General features: G+C 43.6%; 1 protein-coding gene across 2 annotated transcripts in view; it reads left to right on the top strand.

Moving 5' to 3' along the window:
- syk (spleen tyrosine kinase) overlaps window positions 1-20,249 on the top strand; it is a 230,052-nt gene that overhangs the window by 176,220 nt on the left and 33,583 nt on the right. Inside the window, exon 7 of one of the 2 annotated variants that reach the window (XM_070881762.1) lies at window positions 14,523-14,591. The exons of the other annotated variant lie outside the window; for it this stretch is intronic. Coding sequence (XP_070737863.1) covers window positions 14,523-14,591 — 69 coding nt within the window. The remainder of the gene's footprint in view (window positions 1-14,522; window positions 14,592-20,249) is intronic. 2 annotated transcript variants of the gene reach the window in all.

The following is a 20,249-nucleotide window of genomic DNA, read 5'->3' as shown; positions in this document are numbered from 1 at the left end:
CTCTGATTCAGAAGGTTGTGGGTTCGAGTCCCACTCCAGGGTCTTGAACACATAAGTCTAGATTGACACTCCAGTGAAGTGCTGAGGGAGTGCTGCACTGTCAGAGGTGTCGTCATTGGGATGAGATTTAAACTGAGGCCCTGTCTACTCTCTCAGTTGGACATAAAAGATCCCATGGCACTATTTTGGAGAAGGGCAGGGGAATTATCCCCGGTATCCTGAGCAATACTTATCCCTCAATCAGCATAAAAAAAAACAGATTATCTGGTCATTATCACATTGCTGTTTGAGGGAGCTTGCTGTGTGCAAATTGGCTGCCGTGTTTCTCACATTACAACAGTGACTACACTCCAAAAGTACTTCATTGGCTGTAAAGCGCTTTGAGATGTCCAGTGGTCATGAAAGATGCGATATAAATGCAAGACTTTCCTTTCTTTCCATTAATAGGTGTTGTAAGTAACAATATTTGTTTGCAACAAGAACAATAATGGGTGGAGAACAATTCATAGAAGTAACTCGTTTGAAAGAAATTTGCCTTGTTGAGTTTGGATAGTTTATTTTTAGAATGTGCAGTAAAATCTTGGGGGCGAGGGGGGAGGGGGTGGGGGCAAAATTGTCCTCATCTGTGCCTTCTGCTAGTGCCTCCAGGGGGAACTAATGGGGCACAAATCCGTTTTCGCCCATGCGATCGCTCCAGGAAAATTGGCCTCGGGTTTTTTTTTGGAGGCGCTACCAGGTACCGCTCTGCTCCTGCCTGTAGCACCTCACTCTCGAGAAAGACTGGGAGAAAGGCACAGAGAGAGAGGGAGAAAGGCAGAGAGAGAGAGAAAGGCACAGAGGGAGAGAGGGAGAAAGACAGAGAAAGGCAGGGAGTAAGGCGCAGAGAGAGAGAAAGACAAAGGGAAAGAGAGGGAGAAAGACAGGTACAACATCAGCAAGATGTGGCCAGAGGGAGAAGGTGCAACAGGGCTGGCAACAGGAGGCCTTACCCTCCCAGGGTATTCTGACAGCAGTTCTCCTACATCAGTTTCACTGAGGAGCAGTGTGTTCGATGACTGCGCTTCAGCAAGGGTGCGGTCACAGAACTCTTCCATTTCCTGCAACCAGATCTCGAGCCTCAGACCAGGGTGAGGACGGCTCTCTCAGTGGCAGTCAAGGTCACTGTCATGCTCAATTTCTATGCCAGTGGATCCTTCTAGTGTGCAACAGGAGACATCTCCAACATCTCCCAGTTTGCAGGAAGACCCGGCCGCAGAAGGTTACCGCCCCCAATCAGGGCGAGGGGCAATTTCTAGCTCAAAGCCTTTCTTTAAATATGCAGATCAGAGTCCAATGACATCATCAAGCCTTGATGCAATGTTAACTCAGTCTGAGTGGGGTACCCATTGTGGATTTACATCAGGCTGAACAGAGTCAGGACTAATGTTCCTTCTAATCTTTTTTTTGGGTGCACGGCCCAGTCACAGTTTCGTGCATGCGCGAAATTTAACATTGAAAAACCAATCCCAGGCAGCACGGAATCGGCAGAGAGCTGCATGGCCGCACAGCTTAGAGGGAACATTGGTCAGAACTTGCCGGGAAGATGAAGAGACCCAAACAGGTTACTTTTTTACTTTCCTTTTCTGGGACCAGGAGGAAAATGAGAGCTCCTATGGGCCCAACTAACAAAGTTTAGGGCTTCCCTGTCACAGAGATCTCCCCTTCCCGTCCCATATTCCTACTCATGAATCCCTCCCAGACCCATTTCTCCACATCTGGATTGGCAGGATATTAGCGAGGCCCAGTAAATAGCCTGATTTCTGCAGTGAGTGAATTCCACCTCGCCTCTGCACCCACCCAGCCAAAACACATTCGGATTTAAGAGCAGGCCCCATGTTGCATGATTTTTCAATACATCAGATTGTTTTGGCTACTGAATTACAGAAGAATTTGCTATTAAACTGAACAAAACTGAATGTAGACTGGTATTTCTCTGATCCATTCTATACTCTTTTACTGCACAGTCCTCACACTTTCTTATACTCCATCCAGATCTTAGCAGCTCAATTATTTTCAATGGTTGGAGTGTGGAGAAAGACATTTTAAACATAAGCAGTTATAGAGGACATAAGATCTTAGAAAGTCAATAGAGCTTACTTTGCATATATAGTGTTAAGTACTTCAAAAAATTTATGGGAAGTCGTGAATGGCTGGCTGTCTCTCAGTGAAATATAAATAGATATTATACACTTGTCCATTTTGAGTTTTCTATTTTAATTACGGCATGCCACAGCATAATGTTTAAAATGATAAATGGATAATTATATTGAACAAAAAAAAAAAAAAAAATATTGTTTTGTTTAGGACGCACTGCCCTGTTGCTACAGATTTTAAAACACACATCATCTAGACTGTTACCAACCCTTTGTGTGCAAGAGTTTCACAGCTTGCAGCAACATCTCAGTTGAATTCCGGTACTTTTCACAGTTTTTAAAAACTGTTGAGATAAAACCTACTGTTTCAAAAAGTTTAATTACTCAACATCTAAGGGCATTCGGGAAGCTTGCCTCACTGAATCTGGGAAACCTGTCCAAATTCTTTACTGGGAGATCATTTCAGTGAACTGCTAATTTTTGCGGGCTTTGCACAAATTTTGTGGGAGCCTTATTAACATAGAAACATACAAACATAGAAAATAGGTGCAGGAGTAGGCCATTCGGCCCTTCAAGCCTGCACCACCATTCAATAAGATCATTCCCTCAGTACCCCTTTCCTACTTTCTCTCCATACCCCTTGATCCCCTTAGCCGTAAGGGCCATATCGAACTCCCTCTTGAATATATCCAATGAACTGGCATCAACAACTCTTTGTGACAGAGAATTCCACAGGTTAACAACTCTCTGAGTGAAGAAGTTTCTCCTCATCTCAGTCCTAAATGGCCCACCCCTTATCTAAAGACTGTGTCCCCTGGTTCTGGACTTCTCCAACATCGGGAATAATCTACCCCCGCATCTAACCTGTCCCGTCCCGTCAGAATCTTGTATGTTCCTATGAGATCCCCTCACATCCTTCTAAACTCCAATGTAGAAAGGCCCAGTTGATCCAGTCTCTCCTCATATGTCAGTCCGGCCATCCCGGGAATCAGTCTGGTGAGCCTTCGTTGCACTCCCTCAATAGCAAGAACGTCCTTCCTCAGATTAGGAGTACAAAATTGAACACAATATTCCAGGTGAGGCCTCACCAAGGCTCTGTACAACTGCAGTAAGACCTCCCTGCTCCTATACTCAAATCCCCTAGCTACGAAGGCCAACATACCATTTGCCTTCTTTACCGCCTGCTGCACCTGTATGCCAACTTTCAATGACTGATGAACCATGACACCCAGGTCTCATTGCACCTCCCTTTTCTTAATCTGCCACCATTCAGATAATATTCTGTCTTCACGTTTTTGCCCCCAAAGTGGATAATATCACATTTATCCACATTATACTGCATCTGCCATGCATTTGCCCACTCACCTAACCTGTCTTAAGTCACCCTGCAGCCTCTTAGCATCCCCCTCACAGCTCACACCGCCACTCAGTTTAGTGTCATCTGCAAACTTGGAGATATTACACTCAATTCCTTCATCCAAATCATTGATGTATATTATAAAGAGCTAGGATCCCAGCACTGAGCCCTGCGGCACTCCACGAGTCACTGCCTGCCATTCTGAAAAGGACCCGTTTATACCGACTCTCTGCTTTCTGTCTGCCAATCAATTCTCTATCCACGTCAGTATATTACCCCCAATACCATGTGCTTTGATTTTGCACACCAATCTCTTGTGCGGGACCTTGTCAAAAGCCTTTTGAAAGTCCAAATACACCACATCCACTGGTTCTCCCTCGTCCACTCTACTAGTTACATCCTCAAAAAATTCCAGAAGATTTGTCAAACATGATTTCCCTTTCATAAATCCATGCTGAGTTGGACCGATCCTATCACTGCTTTCCAAATGCGCTGCTATTTCATCCTTAATAATTGATTCCAACATTTTCCCCACCACCAATGTCAGGCTAACCGGTCTATAATTACCCGCTTTCTCTCTGCTCCCGTTTTAAAAAGTGGTGTTACATTAGCTACCCTCCAGTCCATTTACACATAATAATTTTAGGCAATCCTACGTAAATTAGACCCATCCCAAATTCAGTAACCTTTTTCACCTGTTCACTCTTTCAGCACTGCTCACACTGAGAAAACATGCACTGCTGGGATTTCCTGCTATGGTCTTTAGAAGTTTGATTCTTAAAGATGTGATTAACAGTTTAGTTATATTCCTGGGATTTTCTTTTCTTTTCACCGAGGTGTACCTGCATTATTCTTGATGCATTTCTTTCTGGTGGTGTTTACTGCTGCAGTTATGAAATGCAGGACTCCTTTTCCCTTCCACAGCACTGTTCCTGATGGTTGCTGCTTCATTAACAGCAACCACAATGTTCACTATGTGAATTCCATTTGGTGTCCCAATGGTGGATTTGGAGGAAGAAGAGGAGTTCATGCAGTGGGTGGAAAGACAGCTGCAAAATGGTTTCTCTTAGGAACCAAATCTTCAGACCTGGGCATACCTACTTGGGATGTCTGAAGCAACCTGCTTTCATCGTCCAAGCTTCATAACAGACAGAATCATGGAGTTTTGTTGTCTCCTTGACCAAAATCTGCAGAAAAAAGCCCTGAATCTCAACAAGGTTCTCCTGGTCATACTGTCATAATTGACACCATTCCTCCGGAGGTTGCGCCAGAGAACTGCTGCGGAGATTCCACCCAAAGATCTCCCATCTGTCTGTGGCTGTGAAGATTATGTAACTGGATTCTGCCGAGCCACAACTGGTACCATTTGCCACATCAGTCAGTCTTCAACCTACCAATACATAAAGCAAGCAATAATAGCCTTGTTTGCCTGCCAGCACTTTTATCATTCTCCATGGCAGGGATGTAGTAACATGAGAGGGTGCAATGCTTTTCCCAGGTGGCAGGCTTTCCACAAACCTCGGGCCTCATTGGTAGAACACATCTGGGCACAGCTACAGTGCCTTCATACTTTGCCAGTCCACTCTGCCTATTTGAAGGTGTAGCAGGGATCCTGCTCTGTCGCCCTGACAAATAACCATCAAATAAACATCAGCTGTACATTGCATAACTTCACCATCAAGTAGGGGTAACCATGCAAGATTCAGAAGCAGTTTGAAGATTTGGCAGAAGAGGAGGAGAAAAAATATGCTTGAGGGCAACTTGCAGTCAAGAAGACAGGCACATCAATCATTGATTGACAGGACTTTTAATTTAGCTGTGTCAACATACTGGTGCATGACCAGTCCTATTGTCTTGAGCACAATATGGTGGTCCACTCATCAACACTGCCTCTACTACCATACATGCCTATCAACTAACCATTTGCACATAGGGCCACACAGTGGTTCACCTGCAGATGCCCCAAGAATTCATGTTGGCTTCATGGTGGACTGCAGGTTTCCCATTCTCTCTCTCATGCCTGCATGGATGTCAAAACAGGATTTCTGCAGAGGTTTAAACACACCAGGCACTGAATATTCTCAAAGGGCTGTATGAAGTGCTTCTACTAATGAGCTCTCACCAAAAGATAAGAATCTCTCAGGCCTGTAGCAAGCTGCGCTAAGCCATTAGTTCAGTTTTTTCTACTTCTCTGCAGCCACTTCCACTTGTTATTCCTCGTACTGAATTTTTACTTGTGCTGGATTTTTCTTCTTACCCTCCCTACCTAATTTTCCCTGATTTGGATGTATCTGAGCTGGTGCCACCATGCTCAGGAATGTAAGCAGGCCCAAGACTTTGGACAGCTTCCTGCTCCTCTCTGGTGGCAGGTGCGTCATCTTAGGAGGTCCCCATGCAAATCAAAAAGCAACATATGTTACCATGGAGGCTGCATGAAATAATTGGGCACACCATACCAATGCCAATACATTGGGTGCCATGTTGGTAGTGAGTAGATGTGCCTGCATGTTAATAAATTAGTTTAAATGGGGAAACCAAAAAGAAGTTAAAAAGGACTCTTGCTTTGTTAGGCTACCATCCTGCTCTCTCTGGTCAACATCCTCTTTTGCCTCATCTCACAAAATTTAAGGGCTGCCTGCTCATGCCAATTACTTCTTAGGACCTCCCCATTAAACCCATGGAGCACTTTGGGATCATGTGTGGAAAGTGTTCTTTGACTATCCAGTGAATTCTACCCAATTCGCCACATGACCAGCTCAGCCGGCATGAATTCCATTTTGGGCCTCCTGAAGTCCCTAACAATAATGAAATCAAAGATAATTGATTCCTGAATGATTTATCGCTTTAGGCCTGCTGTCCAGATGTTCCTCGAAGGGAATAAAGTAATATATACCTGATTAAGTCTGTGATCCGATAAGGAGATAAGGGGAACCACTCCAAGTTCTGGCACCACCAGAGTAGACACCTCTGTTGTGCCATTCAGGCATGGGCCAGCAGCCCCATCCTATGTAAATGACACTTTGCCTGAAATTGGTGATAGGGTCAACAGTTGTGCAGAGCAGCAGACATAGAAACATAGAAACATAGAAAATAGGTGCAGGAGTAGGCCATTCGGCCCTTCTAGCCTGCACCGCCATTCAATGAGATCATGGCTGAACATGCAACTTCAGTACCCCATTCCTGCTTTCTCGCCATACCCCTTGATCCCCCTAGTAGTAAGGACTTCATCTAACTCCTTTTTGAATATATTTAGTGAATTGGCCTCAACAACTTTCTGTGGTAGAGAATTCCACAGGTTCACCACTCTCTGGGTGAAGAAGTTTCTCCTCATCTCGGTCCTAAATGGCTTACCCCTTATCCTTAGACTGTGACCCCTAGTTCTGCACTTCCCCAGCATTGGGAACATTCTTCCTGCATCTAACCTGTCTAAACCCATCAGAATTTTAAACGTTTCTATGAGGTCCCCTCTCATTCTTCTGAACTCCAGTGAATACAAGCCCAGTTGATCCAGTCTTTCTTGATAGGTCAGCCCTGCCATCCCGGAAATCAGTCTGATGAACCTTCGCTGCACTCCCTCGATAGCAAGAATGTCCTTCCTCAGGTTAGGAGACCAAAACTGTACACAATACTCCAGGTGTGGCCTCACCAAGGCCCTGTACAACTGTAGCAACACCTCCCTGCCGCAGTACTCAAATCCCCGCGCTATGAAGGCCAACATGCCATTGCTTTCTTAACCGCCTGCTGTACCTGCATGCCAACCTTCAATGACTGATGTACCATGACACCCAGGTCTCGTTGCACCTCCCCTTTTCCTAATCTGTCACCATTCAGATAATAGTCTGTCTCTCTGTTTTTACCACCAAAGTGGATAACCTCACATGTATCCACATTATACTTCATCTGCCATGCATTTGCCCACTCACCTAACCTATCCAATTCACTCTGCAGCCTCATAGCATCCTCCTCGCAGCTCACACTGCCACCCAACTTAGTGTCATCCGCAAATTTGGAGATACTACATTTAATCCCCTCGTCTAAATCATTGATGTACAGTGTAAACAGCTGGGGCCCCAGCACAGAACCTTGCGGTACCCCACTAGTCACTGCCTGCCATTTTGAAAAGTCCCCATTTACTCCTACTCTTTGCTTCCTGTCTTGACAACCAGTTCTCAATCCATGTCAGCACACTACCCCCATTCCCATGTGCTTTAACTTTGCACATTAATCTCTTGTGTGGGACCTTGTCGAAAGCCTTCTGAAAGTCCAAATATACCACATCAACTGGTTCTCCCTTGTCCACTCTACTGGAAACATCCTCAAAAAATTCCAGAAGATTTGTCAAGCATGATTTCCCTTTCACAAATCCATGCTGACTTGGACCTATCATGTCACCTCTTTCCAAATGCGCTGCTATGAAATCCTTAATAATTGATTCCATCATTTTACCCACTACCGATGTCAGGCTGACTGGTCTATAATTCCCTGTTTTCTCTCTCCCTCCTTTTTTAAAAAGTGGAGTTACATTGGCTATCCTCCACTCGATAGGAACTGATCCAGAGTCAATGGAATGTTGGAAAATGACTGTCAATGCATCCGCTATTTCCAAGGCCACCTCCTTAAGTACTCTGGGATGCAGTTCATCAGGCCCTGGGGATTTATCGGCCTTCAATCCCATCAATTTCCCCAACACAATTTCCCGACTAATAAGGATTTTCCTCAGTTCCTCCTCCTTACTAGACCCTCTGACCCCTTTTATATCCGGAAGGTTGTTTGTGTCCTCCTTAGTGAATACCGAACCAAAGTACTTGTTCAATTGGTTCGCCATTTCTTTGTTCCCCGTTATGACTTCCCCTGATTCTGACTGCAGGGGACCTACGTTTGGCTTTACTAACCTTTTTCTCTTTTCTCAGACGGTAGTCCCACCCCTCTGCACTTTAAAACGAACTGAAATTTTGGGGGCCGAAATTGCCCCCCGACCAAAATGTAGACGCACTTACTGATTCAGTAGTGTTTTCTCCACCCAATCCATGGGGCGGAGATTGGACCGATATTCAGCTCTTTGGCTTTTATTTCCAGTCGGGGTGGTGTTGAGGGGCGGCAGTGTCCTTGGAGCGGGTCGGCCGTCGCTGTGAGTCATCAGCGCCGCGGACATGAGTCGCGCTGATGCATCACAACGTCCCTCTCCTTCAGTTAAAAGGGTAAATTGCGAACTCTGCAATTAGTTTAGTTGGGCCACCAGGGAGGGTTTCGGCCGGGCCAGCAACCCAGTATCCAAGAGGGGGTGCCGGGCTGCCTGTTGGTGGCCCAGTCGAACCCGTGGTCACCATTGTCGGGCCAACCTCGCAGTTGGCTGACAATGTAAATAACATGGCGACCACGACAGCGCATCCTCCCCTTTAAGGGTGGACGTGCCACTCTGCCACACACAGCTTCCCGACTGGGAGAGGCTGTCAGTGAGACCGACCAGCGGCAGCTTCACTCCTGTGGTGCAATTTCCCGCGCGGGGCGGAAAGGGGTCACAGTCTGTCGGAAGGAGGTCTACGCATGCCCGATGGGCAGCATGGAAACCCGTTCCTGCCACTCGCGGCCCGGGGGTACTTTCAGCTGCGTCGGCCCATGTGTCTGTCCCTGGTTGATGAAGCCTTTTCTGCTCCATTACCGCCTCTTCGAGATGGTAATGGGCCTTAAGGAGAGGGGCAATTTCGGTCCATTGGGCTTTAAAACTCTGGCCAGTAACTCACTCACTCATATACTATAGCGTTTTCTAAGTAAGCTAACTAAGCAATAGGAATGAAATACAATCTGAAGCTCTTTCAGCTGTTATGGACACAATTCAAAAGGGATTTCTAACCATCGGCGAAGATTTCTACCAAAATCACAGGAAACAGAACATTCTCGGAAAAACAAAATGCCATTTATCCTGCCATCTTTAATCCCACCTGTTCTCATTCTTATTCTCACCATATTCCCACATCCCCTCTTTTTTGAGGTTATATTTGAACTGTGTAGAACACTCGTTAGGCCACAGTTAGAGTATTGCATACAGTCACCACATTACAGGAAGGATGTGATTGCACTAGAGAGGGTACAGAGGAGATTTACAAGGATGTTGGCCGGACTGGATAATTTTAGCTATGAGGAAAGATTGAATAGGCTGGGGTTATTTTCTTTGGAACAGAGGAGGCTGAGGGGAGACCTAACTGAGGTGTATAAAATTATGAGGGGCTTAGTTAGACTGGATAGGAAGGACCTATTCCATTTAACAGAGGGATCAATAACCAGGGAGCATAGATTTAAAGTAAGCGGTAGGAGGTTTAGAGGAGTTTTGAAGAAAAATCTATTCACCCAGAGTATGGTGGGGGACTGGAACTCACTGCCTGAAAGGGTGAGGTAGAGATAGAAACCCTCATAGCATTTAAAAAGTACTTGGATATGCACTTGAAGCGCCGTAACCTACAAGGCTACGGAACAAGAGCTGGAAAGTGAGATTAAGCTAGATAGCTCTTTGTCGGCCGGCACGGACACGATGAGCCAACTGGCCTCCTTCTGTGCTGTAAATTTCTATGATTTCTATGATTTGTAAAGAAACAGTTTTAATTTTCTTTTGAAAGCATTTCACTATTTGTTTAAATGACCTTCCCTAGTAACTCATTCCATATGTGTATAGGGCTGTATTTTGCTCTGAGTTGCAAACAAATGGCACCAGTCATTCATTGGACTTGCACTTGCCCACAGACTTTCCATGGGGTTTTGCACGGCAAGCTCCTGACAGACAAACATCAAAAAAACGCAGCGCCCTCTACAGGTATCTGGGACCTGTGTAAACAAGGCAAGCAACTGTGTATCTCCTAAACCAATCAGATTGAAGAGTTGTTCATAAGCAGCGCACAGTCTGAATCAGGAAGTATCAGTTAGAATATTCAATTAAATATCAAATCAGGTATAGAAAGCAAAATAAAGTGATGGACAGAAAGATGGGATTAAGAGAGAGAGAAAAAAAGACAATGAAAAAGTTTTTAAAAAGTATATTTTTTTAAAATCTCCAACAATAATTAAAAGCTTGAGGAATGAGATTCCAAAATAGAAAAGAAAGACTTGCATTCATAGAGCGCCTTTCATGACCACCGGATGTCCCAAAGTGTTTTATAGCCAACAAAGTACTTTTTGAAGTCTAGTCATTGTTGTAATGTAATGTAATGTTGTAAACATTAATTTTCAGTATCAGAGAGGTTGTTTGGCACTAATTAAGATATACCACGCTGTTAAAAGGGTGCTAAACGCCCTAACTTTCTGTGGCAACTTTAGTCTGTATCTATGAGATAAGTACAGGAACTTCACGCTTTTCAATATATTTGAATGGTGAATCAGATGGCGAGATGCCATTTTTGGAAGCTTTTGAAGGAATGTTGCATCTGCGACAGCAACTTCCTGATTTCCGCGTGTAACTGTACATGTGTGGTCATCAGAAGTACCTCTCCGACTTACACAATAAATTACGGGGAGCACTGAGAGCCTCATCATTATTTTTCCAGCAAAATCTAGCCTTTTATCTTCTATACTAAATTTTTCTGCTTGAAATCCTTATTTACTCCTAATTTCTGCATTTTAATCATGTTCCCTCATTTCTGAAGCCTTTGCCAGTGTGGACAATTTTCCTTGATTAATTTTATCAATTCTCTTCATAACTAGGAATCCTTGAGGTGACATAATTAAAGTTTTCATCTTTTCCAATAAGAATAAGCCCAACTTCTTTAACTTATCTTCATAGCTTAAAGTCCTCAGACATAGTCCCATCCTGGTTGCTGAACCCAGCAAGGACCACTTTTATGGTCATCATCATCATAGGCGGTCCCTCGAATGAGGATGACTTGTTTCCACAAGAGTTCACAGATGTTTCAATGAAGGAACCGATGTTCCGGTCCTGAACTCCAATTGAAGGGGTGGAAAATGCCTATGCGTGGATTTTTTTAACGTGTGGTGACCGTTGCACATCAGCCACCACACGGGCTTAACAGAGCTAGGCCATTATCCAGTGGCAAGGGTTGAACCAGGACGACTGGAGACCTGCTCTGCTGCACGGACCTTGGTGCGCACACATAACGCAGTGTGGGCAGGCCCGTGCTGCCTCTGGGCCCTCAGCTGTTCTGGGCCCCGTATCCTCATTCGCCCACCATGTTCCAGGGCCCGACGCTCCAGCTCTATTTATAGCCCCGACCTGCGGTGGTGTTCTCACACAGGTTGGGGTGGCCCACCTGTGTATTTTATGGTACAGTGACCAGAATTGCACATGATATTCCAGATGAGGTCTCAATTCTATAACAACAATATCATCCGTTTTATTTATATTCCATTCTACTCTTCTTATACAATTATTTTGCAGACATCCACTTGGATGACAGTTTCAAAGATATTTTTTCACAATAACTCTTCACCCCACCCACCCCCATCCCTTTTCTGATCATTAGCTAAATAACTATTTCATCCATTTTGTTGCTTGATTTTTGCAAACAAAATTGGTTCTCCTTTTCTCATTAAGATGGAGGTTTTCTCATTTCTAAATGTAACTTTTGTTCTTCTTTCTGTTTATAGCTAGAAACATTGAAATAATAGGATACTGTTTGCTCAGCTTTCTTGTGACCTGTTTAAGAATTTAGAACCTGTTTTTAAACTTAGGCATTTCTCCTGTATAAAAGTACTTCCACTACCTCACAAACCATGCTGTGAAACTATGAATGAAGTCGCATGCTGCTCAGTATGACAATCAGTTTAGTTTGAGTTCATAACTGCAGTTCCAAGATTATGAGGGGGCTTGACAAGGGGGATGCAGAGAGAATGTTTCCACTGATAGGGGAGACTAGAACTAGGGGGCATAATCTTAGAGTAAGGGGCCGCCCATTTAAAACTGAGATGAGGAGGAATTTTTTTCTCTCAGAGGGTTGTAAATCTGTGGAATTCGCTGCCTCGGAGAGCTGTGGAAGCCGGGACATTGAATAAATTTAAGACAGAGATAGACAGCTTCTTAACCGATAAGGGATTAAGGGGTTATGGGGAACGGGCAGGGAAGTGGACCTGAGTCCATAATTGGATCAGTCATGATCATATTAAATGGTGGAGCAGGCTCGAGGGGCCGTCTGGCCTACTCCTGTTCCTATTTCTTATGTTCTTATGTTCTTATGGTTGTTGTATGTAGCATAAGTAAATATTAATCAGAAAAACATCTATAGACAGCTAATCATTATTCTCACAAAAATTCTTAGAGTATTTTAATTGATGTATCTACAAACACCTTGAAGGTACAATTAAAGTGTTATTGGTGTCTTGGTAAAGAGACTTGTCTGTTGTTTTAACAAGTCTGTAAGCATAATGGGAGAATTGTTAATGTAGCGACATAATCACGTTTACTACTAATACTTATATTTGTTAGTTAATTGAAAAAAAAAATGTAAAAGCTTGTTGAAAGCAACCATTGATTTTGTGGCAGATGTATCTTCTGCAATGCAAATTTTCTCAGATGCCTAATGTAATAGCTTGGACTGTCTCAGGAACAAATTCTGCCCTAAGCTTCCTCCAAATTACAACAATTCTCCTTTAAATGTAAGTGAAGCTAATGGAAAATGACAATAAGGTAAAAACTGGCTTGTTATAACAGCCGGTCATGGAATTGAATGCCAGGGGTATCTTGTCACTTTAGTCCTCCTTATAAAGTTGAGATGACTTCTCTCTGCTTATGGTAAGAATGCTGTGTTGAGCACCTCTTGGAATATTTGAACACGGAGAAACAGAAAGAAAGTGAAAGAAAAAATGAACGCAACTTCCTCCTTTTATCAACAATTTTATAAAAGCAGTTTAGACCACCAATGTAGAGATTACAGGAGGTGATACATGGAGATAATGGTGAAACATCTAAAGGCTGCAGTAAAGTTAAAGATAACTTGTGGCCTTATATTTTCTGTTTTAACATGAACCAATAATACTATAGCTGAAAATAAGACACAGAGGTCTGAGATCCAGTGCACCTCCGTGCAGCTGATAAGTGTAAAGAGGTCTGGGTGCCTAAGGTCATTAGGCTCTCGAGTTCCATTTAAATTAGGCAGCCACTGATAATTTGGCTAGTGTACCTGAGCAGTGCTCCAGCTACACAGCACTGTTTGGAACTAGCACCAAAATGAAGCCAGCCTTTAAAAAACGCAAAACAAACTGTGGACACCGCTGTCCCTTGCCACCACAGCCCCCTCTAGTAGCTCCCCTTCCCCCACAATTTGGCTGCTGCTCTTCCTTTTTGCCCGACAGTTACCCAGTGCGCCGCAGACAGCGAGCAGCTCTTCGCTGGCTGCTGCTACCCAGTACTGTGGCTTTGGTATCCCAAGCACATCATGAGGGACATGCCTGAAGCACCACAAAATTATGCAATAGCCGACCATCCAGTGAGATCTGTTCATTTGTGCACAGGCACACACATTACTAGGTTCTATATCTACTGTTTGCACCTTCATAAAATCTTTGCTAAGGAAGTAAGCTGTGTTGCATATTAAGGGAATCAAGGGATATGGGGATAGTGCATGAAATTGGAGTTGAGGTAGAAGATCAGCCATGATCTCATTGAATGGCGGAGCAGGCTTGAGGGGACAAATGTCCTACTCCTGCTCCTAATTCTTATGTTCTTACGTTCTTTGGACTGAGCAGTGTATACATTCCTTACACATCAAACCAGGTTCATCAATGTTACCATTCCAAACGTAGAAGGAGAACTAAGGTGATGTGCATTCCTGGAATTTCACCCCATGACTGACTAGTTAGGATCTCTCTCTATGATATACCTTGTCATGCTGTGCCACTCTACTCATTGGCAATTCTCCATCAGTTTTACTTCCATTTAAAGAAGAATTGTGGCAGATGAAGTTTTTGGAATGGCCTAAGAGCTGCAACATTGGACATTAAAGTCCTTCTTTGAAGAATATTTTATAATATAGAAAGGTTAACTCTGGTAATTTGAACAGAAATTAAACTTTCCTCTTTGAAATTGTGGTTTCCAGCAAGAGCGCGGAGGTGGAATATTCTCAAGGATCAAATCCTCATCCTTTCCAAAGTCCGGTTCCAAAAAGGTGCTTGACTCGTGTAACTATTGCACAATTTTCCAAAGATTTGGTAGGCTGTTGAACCCTAACATGATTTGTGCATGACCTCAACTAATGTTTGGTTACAGCTACTAATAAAATCTTGGAGGTCGCTTTCTCTCTGCACTCAATACTAACCATTTTTAAGAACGTGCAGAAATTAAAGCATGCAAACACATTCCTCTCTGCTATGAATTAATAAGCATAATTAATAAGCATGATCATGTGACCTTCATTCCTTTTAAGCATTACTATTTGCTCTTATACTTACTGATTTTAGTCTCATTTTTAAAAAGAAATCAAGTGCCTGGGTATTTAATGATGGAGAGCTTGCTGAGCTAGTGTGAAATATTCCTGTGTTCACTATCAGCTCGACAACCAATGCAGTGGAGCGATAAATGCCACTCGGGTTACCATTTTAGGTCAGTGATGTGTATTTCTGTGACAAACGTCTGGACCTTACTGTGGTCTTACGTCCAAAGAAACAAGCTATAAAATACAAATTTAGAAAGTTGTCAATGAGTTGCTAAAATGCTCTTTTATGCAGTGTCTTTTTTTGTTGCTAAAGACCATTTGTCGAGGTAAGCAACAACGTTATAACAATTGAAAGAGATCAAAGCATTGAGGAGCCAGATTATAACATTAGAGTAACCTATGCTACTAGAGGCACATCTCAGGCACCTGCCCGCCCCAAGCTACTGAGAAAGCTGGCAAAAGCTGCCGGTCCAACGCCACCCAGAGAAAGTACTTATCTAGTTATAATGAGGTCACTAAACATTGCCCAAATCTTTTTTCCTGTTTGTGGATCCAGACCTGTATTGTGGCCTGAACCCTCAGGTGTGCCCTGCTTCCACCATTTGCCAGTTGATACACTTATTCTCAACAGCCCATGGTATGCTAATAGTGTCTGACAGCTATCGGGTCAGCGATGAGGTTACCGGTGGGCGGGATCTCCACACAGATGCCAGGTTCGCTGGCCCACAGGTTTTCTGGTCCTTGTTATTTATGTCCAGTATAGTCACCAGCAAAAGTTAAAATTACCCCCACCGATCCAGAACTATTAACTCTTTTTTGGAGTGAGGCTCACTATGTTTGTTTTTAAACTGTGATTAATTTGACATGTCACTCTCATAAAAATAGCCAGTTCATTTGTTTAAATGGGTTTGCAATCGGCTTCATTCTTTTTGATGATAAATCTCACTGCGAACCTTTCTCCAGTGTTGACAGTCCTGCATAGACTGCTCCTAATTCTTGGCTCATTGAGAACAGTGTTGGGAGATCCCTGGGGGCAAGTAGATTTGTTTAGTGACAACATTTATGAAAGAAAGACTGTTAGTTGCAACAACTATGGGACGTTGCAGATGGAAAGTTAGCTATAGACAGCTGTAAAGTGTATTTAGGACCGTGATTTTGTTATGGTAAATTTTGGTGGGTGTGGTAGGGGTGAGACTAGAAATTTCCAAGCCATGGAATCACAGTAATAATCGTGAACAGTCGCTAACAATTTCACTAAAACTGGTAAGTGATGAACATAGAATCAAAACACCCAGAAATATAAGGAGGGAGAATTTAATGGAGTACACAATAGGCGTAATATTACAAGCTTACATTCCAACATGAAGCATCACCTAATGGGAGTGCAAAGTGCACAGTCAACTGTTTTAATCTTTTCCTTGGATCGTTTACTCTCTACTTGTCCCTTACCTCCCTCAAATTGCTTTAATGTTTTTGTGGGAAAGGATATGATTACTCCTGGCTGGTAGCCTTCTATGGGGATGCAGTCTGTGGGTTGGGCAGAGCAGGAATGCTAGCGCACTTAGACTCGGCAATCCAATGTGAACCTCTCAGGGCTTCTTTAGCAGAGATTATTGCTGCTGTAATCAGGCTGAGCAGTGCAATTTGAGGAGGAGGGGAGCACTGCTAGGAGTAGGAGGCACCAACATAGCTATGTGGGCCGCTGCTGAGAGAAATGGCAGCACTGTTTGTTTATTTTATTACTGATTGATTTTTGACAGCACTTTTGGTTAATAACACTCATCTCAATCTACTTTTATTTGATAAGCATGAAAATTATGCAGAGACACCTCTGAGATAGGTGCAGCCTTCAGTGTAGTCATTAGTAAGAAGAGGGAGCTCCCTGGTGGTTAGATAAAAAGGACGACTCAAAAGAAACTGGTTGTGTACTGCCCTCTGTTGTTGCAGATGTTAAAGATACTGCATTAAACTCATCTGGTTTGGATATTTATCTTTTTAATCCAAAAACAGTCTTTCTGCTTATCAACATAAGTGATGCTATTATACTCATTCCATGCACAATTGCAAAGTGTTACAGCACAATGCGGGACTACTGGACTTGCTTGGGCATTGAACAGAAAGCTGAAAGTCAGTAAAATCCTATTCTATGATATATCCTGACCTGCCACAAGTAATTCACTTGCACTTTTTGTCTCGTGAAAATAAGATAGATGAGGAAAGAAATGACCATTGGGAGAGGGAAGAAGTTACTTTGCTACCAACTCTAATATGATAAACATGGTGCTAAGGATGAATTTAGATAAGATCCAGATTCAAACAGTTCCCCTACATTAAAATTCACATGGTCTAATTCCAAATTACTGAGAAAACAAGATGAGTTCCACAAGCCTAATAGAGAACAAGAGCTTGCATTTGAACAACAATCCTCATGTAGAAGAATGTCTGAGCCCTCAATGAGAAAAAATAGGTACAAAGGCTATAAACTATCAGCCTCCAATGTGGAATGAGGAAGACAAGCAGAAGAATAGCAAATGTGTACTATGATGCATGCCTAGAGACAATTTCCCAAATAGAGTGGGGCAAGACTGCGAAGGGTTTGAAAATAAAGACAAGGATCTTGATGTTGGTTTACTGGGGAGCAAGTGGAGTTAGTCACAGGCAGAAGCAATGGGTATGGGGGGAGAGTACTGGGACTGTAGTGTTCTGGATTAGCTGAATGTTGTGACGGGTGAAGGTGGGGAAACTGCTGACTAAAACATTTGAGAAATTAACCCTGTGGATGATGATCACATGGATGAAGATTTCAGCAGCAAAAATGTGAGGTAAAGAAGTGAGTGGCAATTTTCTGGAGGTGGAAGAAAGCAATCGTGGTGATGACCCAGATGTGGGTTAGGAATCTCAGCTCTGAGTACAAGAGAATTGAGGTTGTACACCACATGTTGCAAGCTGAGCGAGTACCCAGAAGAGTTATGAATTTGGTGGCTGAAACACACACGTGTTGTTGGGAGCCGAACAAGATAGTTTTGCCAATATTAAGGTGTAGGAAATTTCAACGAATCCAAAACTGCAGAGTACACAGGGTGGGGGTGAGTTGAGAAGAAGGCTAGGAAGATCCATTCCTTGCTGTGATATAATGGAGGTCGAGCGCTACAGGAGGAGGAGATGGCGAGGAGGCAGCAGAATATAAACAGAGCAGCGTCGAGAGAAAAAAAATTCCAGGCGTGACATCACAGGATTGTTGGTAACTGATCAGTTAGTAAAGGTCACAATGTTTTTTTTCTATTCATGTTAGAGGCCAGGGTTAAATAGCTGATTAGGGAAAAAGCAGGAGCTAGAAGAGTAGTGACAGTTAATATTATATTAAATTGTAACTGTTAATAATATATATTAATAACATGAATTAGATACATCCTAGTCTTAAGTTTCTGTAAAGTAGTTAATTGTTGAATAAATAAAAGCATGGCAGGGCAGCTCAGTCCCATAGAATGCACATCCTGTGCCATGTGAGAAATCCAGCACGCTTCTCGTGTCCTGGACAAAAACATGTGCAGGAAGTGTTGTCAGCTGGAGAAGCTCGAGCTTGAGCAGCAACTGGGGTCACCGCAGTACATCCGCGAGGTTGAGAGTTTTGTGGATAGCACGTTTCAGGAGGTGGTCACCCCACAGATAGGGAGTGCACAAGCAGAGAGGGAATGGGTGGCTGCCAGACAGAAAAGGAGTGCAGGTAGTGCAGGAGACCCCTGAGTGCATCTCGCTCTCTAACCAGTATTCGGTTCTGAGTACTGGTGAAGACGATGGTTCCTCTGGGGAGTACAGCCAGAGCCAAGACCACAGCACCCTTGGGTGACTCAGCTGTACGGGGGGGAGGAGGAAAGGTGGGAGAGCAACAGAGGATTCAATAGTTAGGGGAGCAGACAAACATTTCTGTGGCCGCAGACATGACTCCAGGATGGTATGTTACTTCCCTGGTGCCAGGGTCAAGGATGTCACTGAGCGGCTACAGAACATTCTGAGGGGGGAGGGTGAACATAGAAAGATAGAAAAAAGGTGCAGGAGTAGGCCATTCGGCCCTTTGAGCCTGCACCACCATTCAATCAGATAATGGCTGATCATTCACCTCAGTACCCCTTTCCTGCTTTCTCTCCATACCCCTTGATCCCTTTAGCTGTAAGGGCCATATCTAACTCCCTCTTGAAAATATCCAATGAATTGGCATCAACAACTCTCTTTGGTAGGGAATTCCACATGTTAACAACTCTCTGAGTGAAGAAGTTTCTCCTCATCTCAGTCCTAAATGGCTTACCCCTTATCCTTACATAGAAAATAGAAACATAGAAAATAGGTGCAGGAGTAGGCCATTCAGCCCTTCTAGCCTGCACCGCCATTCAATGAGTTCATGGCTGAACATGCAACTTCAGTACCCCCCTGTGTCCTCTGGTTCTGGACTTCCCCAACATTGGGAACATTCTTCCTGCATCTAACCTGTCCAGTCCTGTCAGAATTTTATATGTTTCTATGAGATCCCCTCACATCCTTCTAAATTCCAGTGAATACAGGCCCAGTCGATCCAGTCTCTCCTCATATGTCAGTCCTGCCATCCCGGGAATCAGTCTGGTGAACCTTTGCTGTACTCCCTCAGTAGCAAGAATGTCCTTCCTCAGATTAGGAGAACAAAACTGAACACAATATTTCAGGTGAGGCCTCACCAAGGCATTGTACAATTGCAGTAAGATCTCCCTGCTCTTATACTCAAATCCCCTAGCTATGAAGGCCAACATACCATTTGCCTTCTTCAATGTTGGTTCCCATATTGGTCTAGAAAACCATTCCTTATACACTCCAGGAAATCCTCCTCCACCTTTTGCTACCAGTTTGGTTAGTCCAATCTATATGTAGATTAAAGTCACCCATGATAACTGCTGTACCTTTATTGCACGCATCCCTAATTTCTTGTTTGATGCTGTCCCCAACCTCACTACTACTGTTTGGTGGTCTGTACACAACTCCCACTAGCGTTTTCTGCCCTTTGGTATTCCGCAGCTCCACCCATACAGATTCCACATCATCCAAGCTAATGTCCTTCCTTACTATTGCGTTAATTTCCTCTTTAACCAGCAACACTACCCCAGCTCCTTTTTCTTTATCACTATTCTTCCTGAATGTTGAATACACCTGGATGTTGAGTTCCCAGCCTTAGTCACCCTGGAGTCAGAGGTCATGGTCTATATTGGTACCAACCACATAGGTAGAAAGAGGAATGAGGTCCTCCAGGCAAATTTAAGTGTGCTAAGAAAGAAATTAAAAAGCAGGACCTCGAAGGAAGTAATCTCCGAATTACTCCCAGTATAGAAATAGAAAGAGAGAGCAGATGACTGCGTGGCTGGAGAGATG

The sequence above is a fragment of the Pristiophorus japonicus genome, chromosome 1 (assembly GCF_044704955.1).
Source record: "Pristiophorus japonicus isolate sPriJap1 chromosome 1, sPriJap1.hap1, whole genome shotgun sequence".
NCBI lineage: Eukaryota > Metazoa > Chordata > Chondrichthyes > Pristiophoridae > Pristiophorus > Pristiophorus japonicus.
The sequence above is the reverse complement of the archived record's forward strand: the minus strand, read 5'-3'. Positions and strand labels throughout refer to the sequence as shown.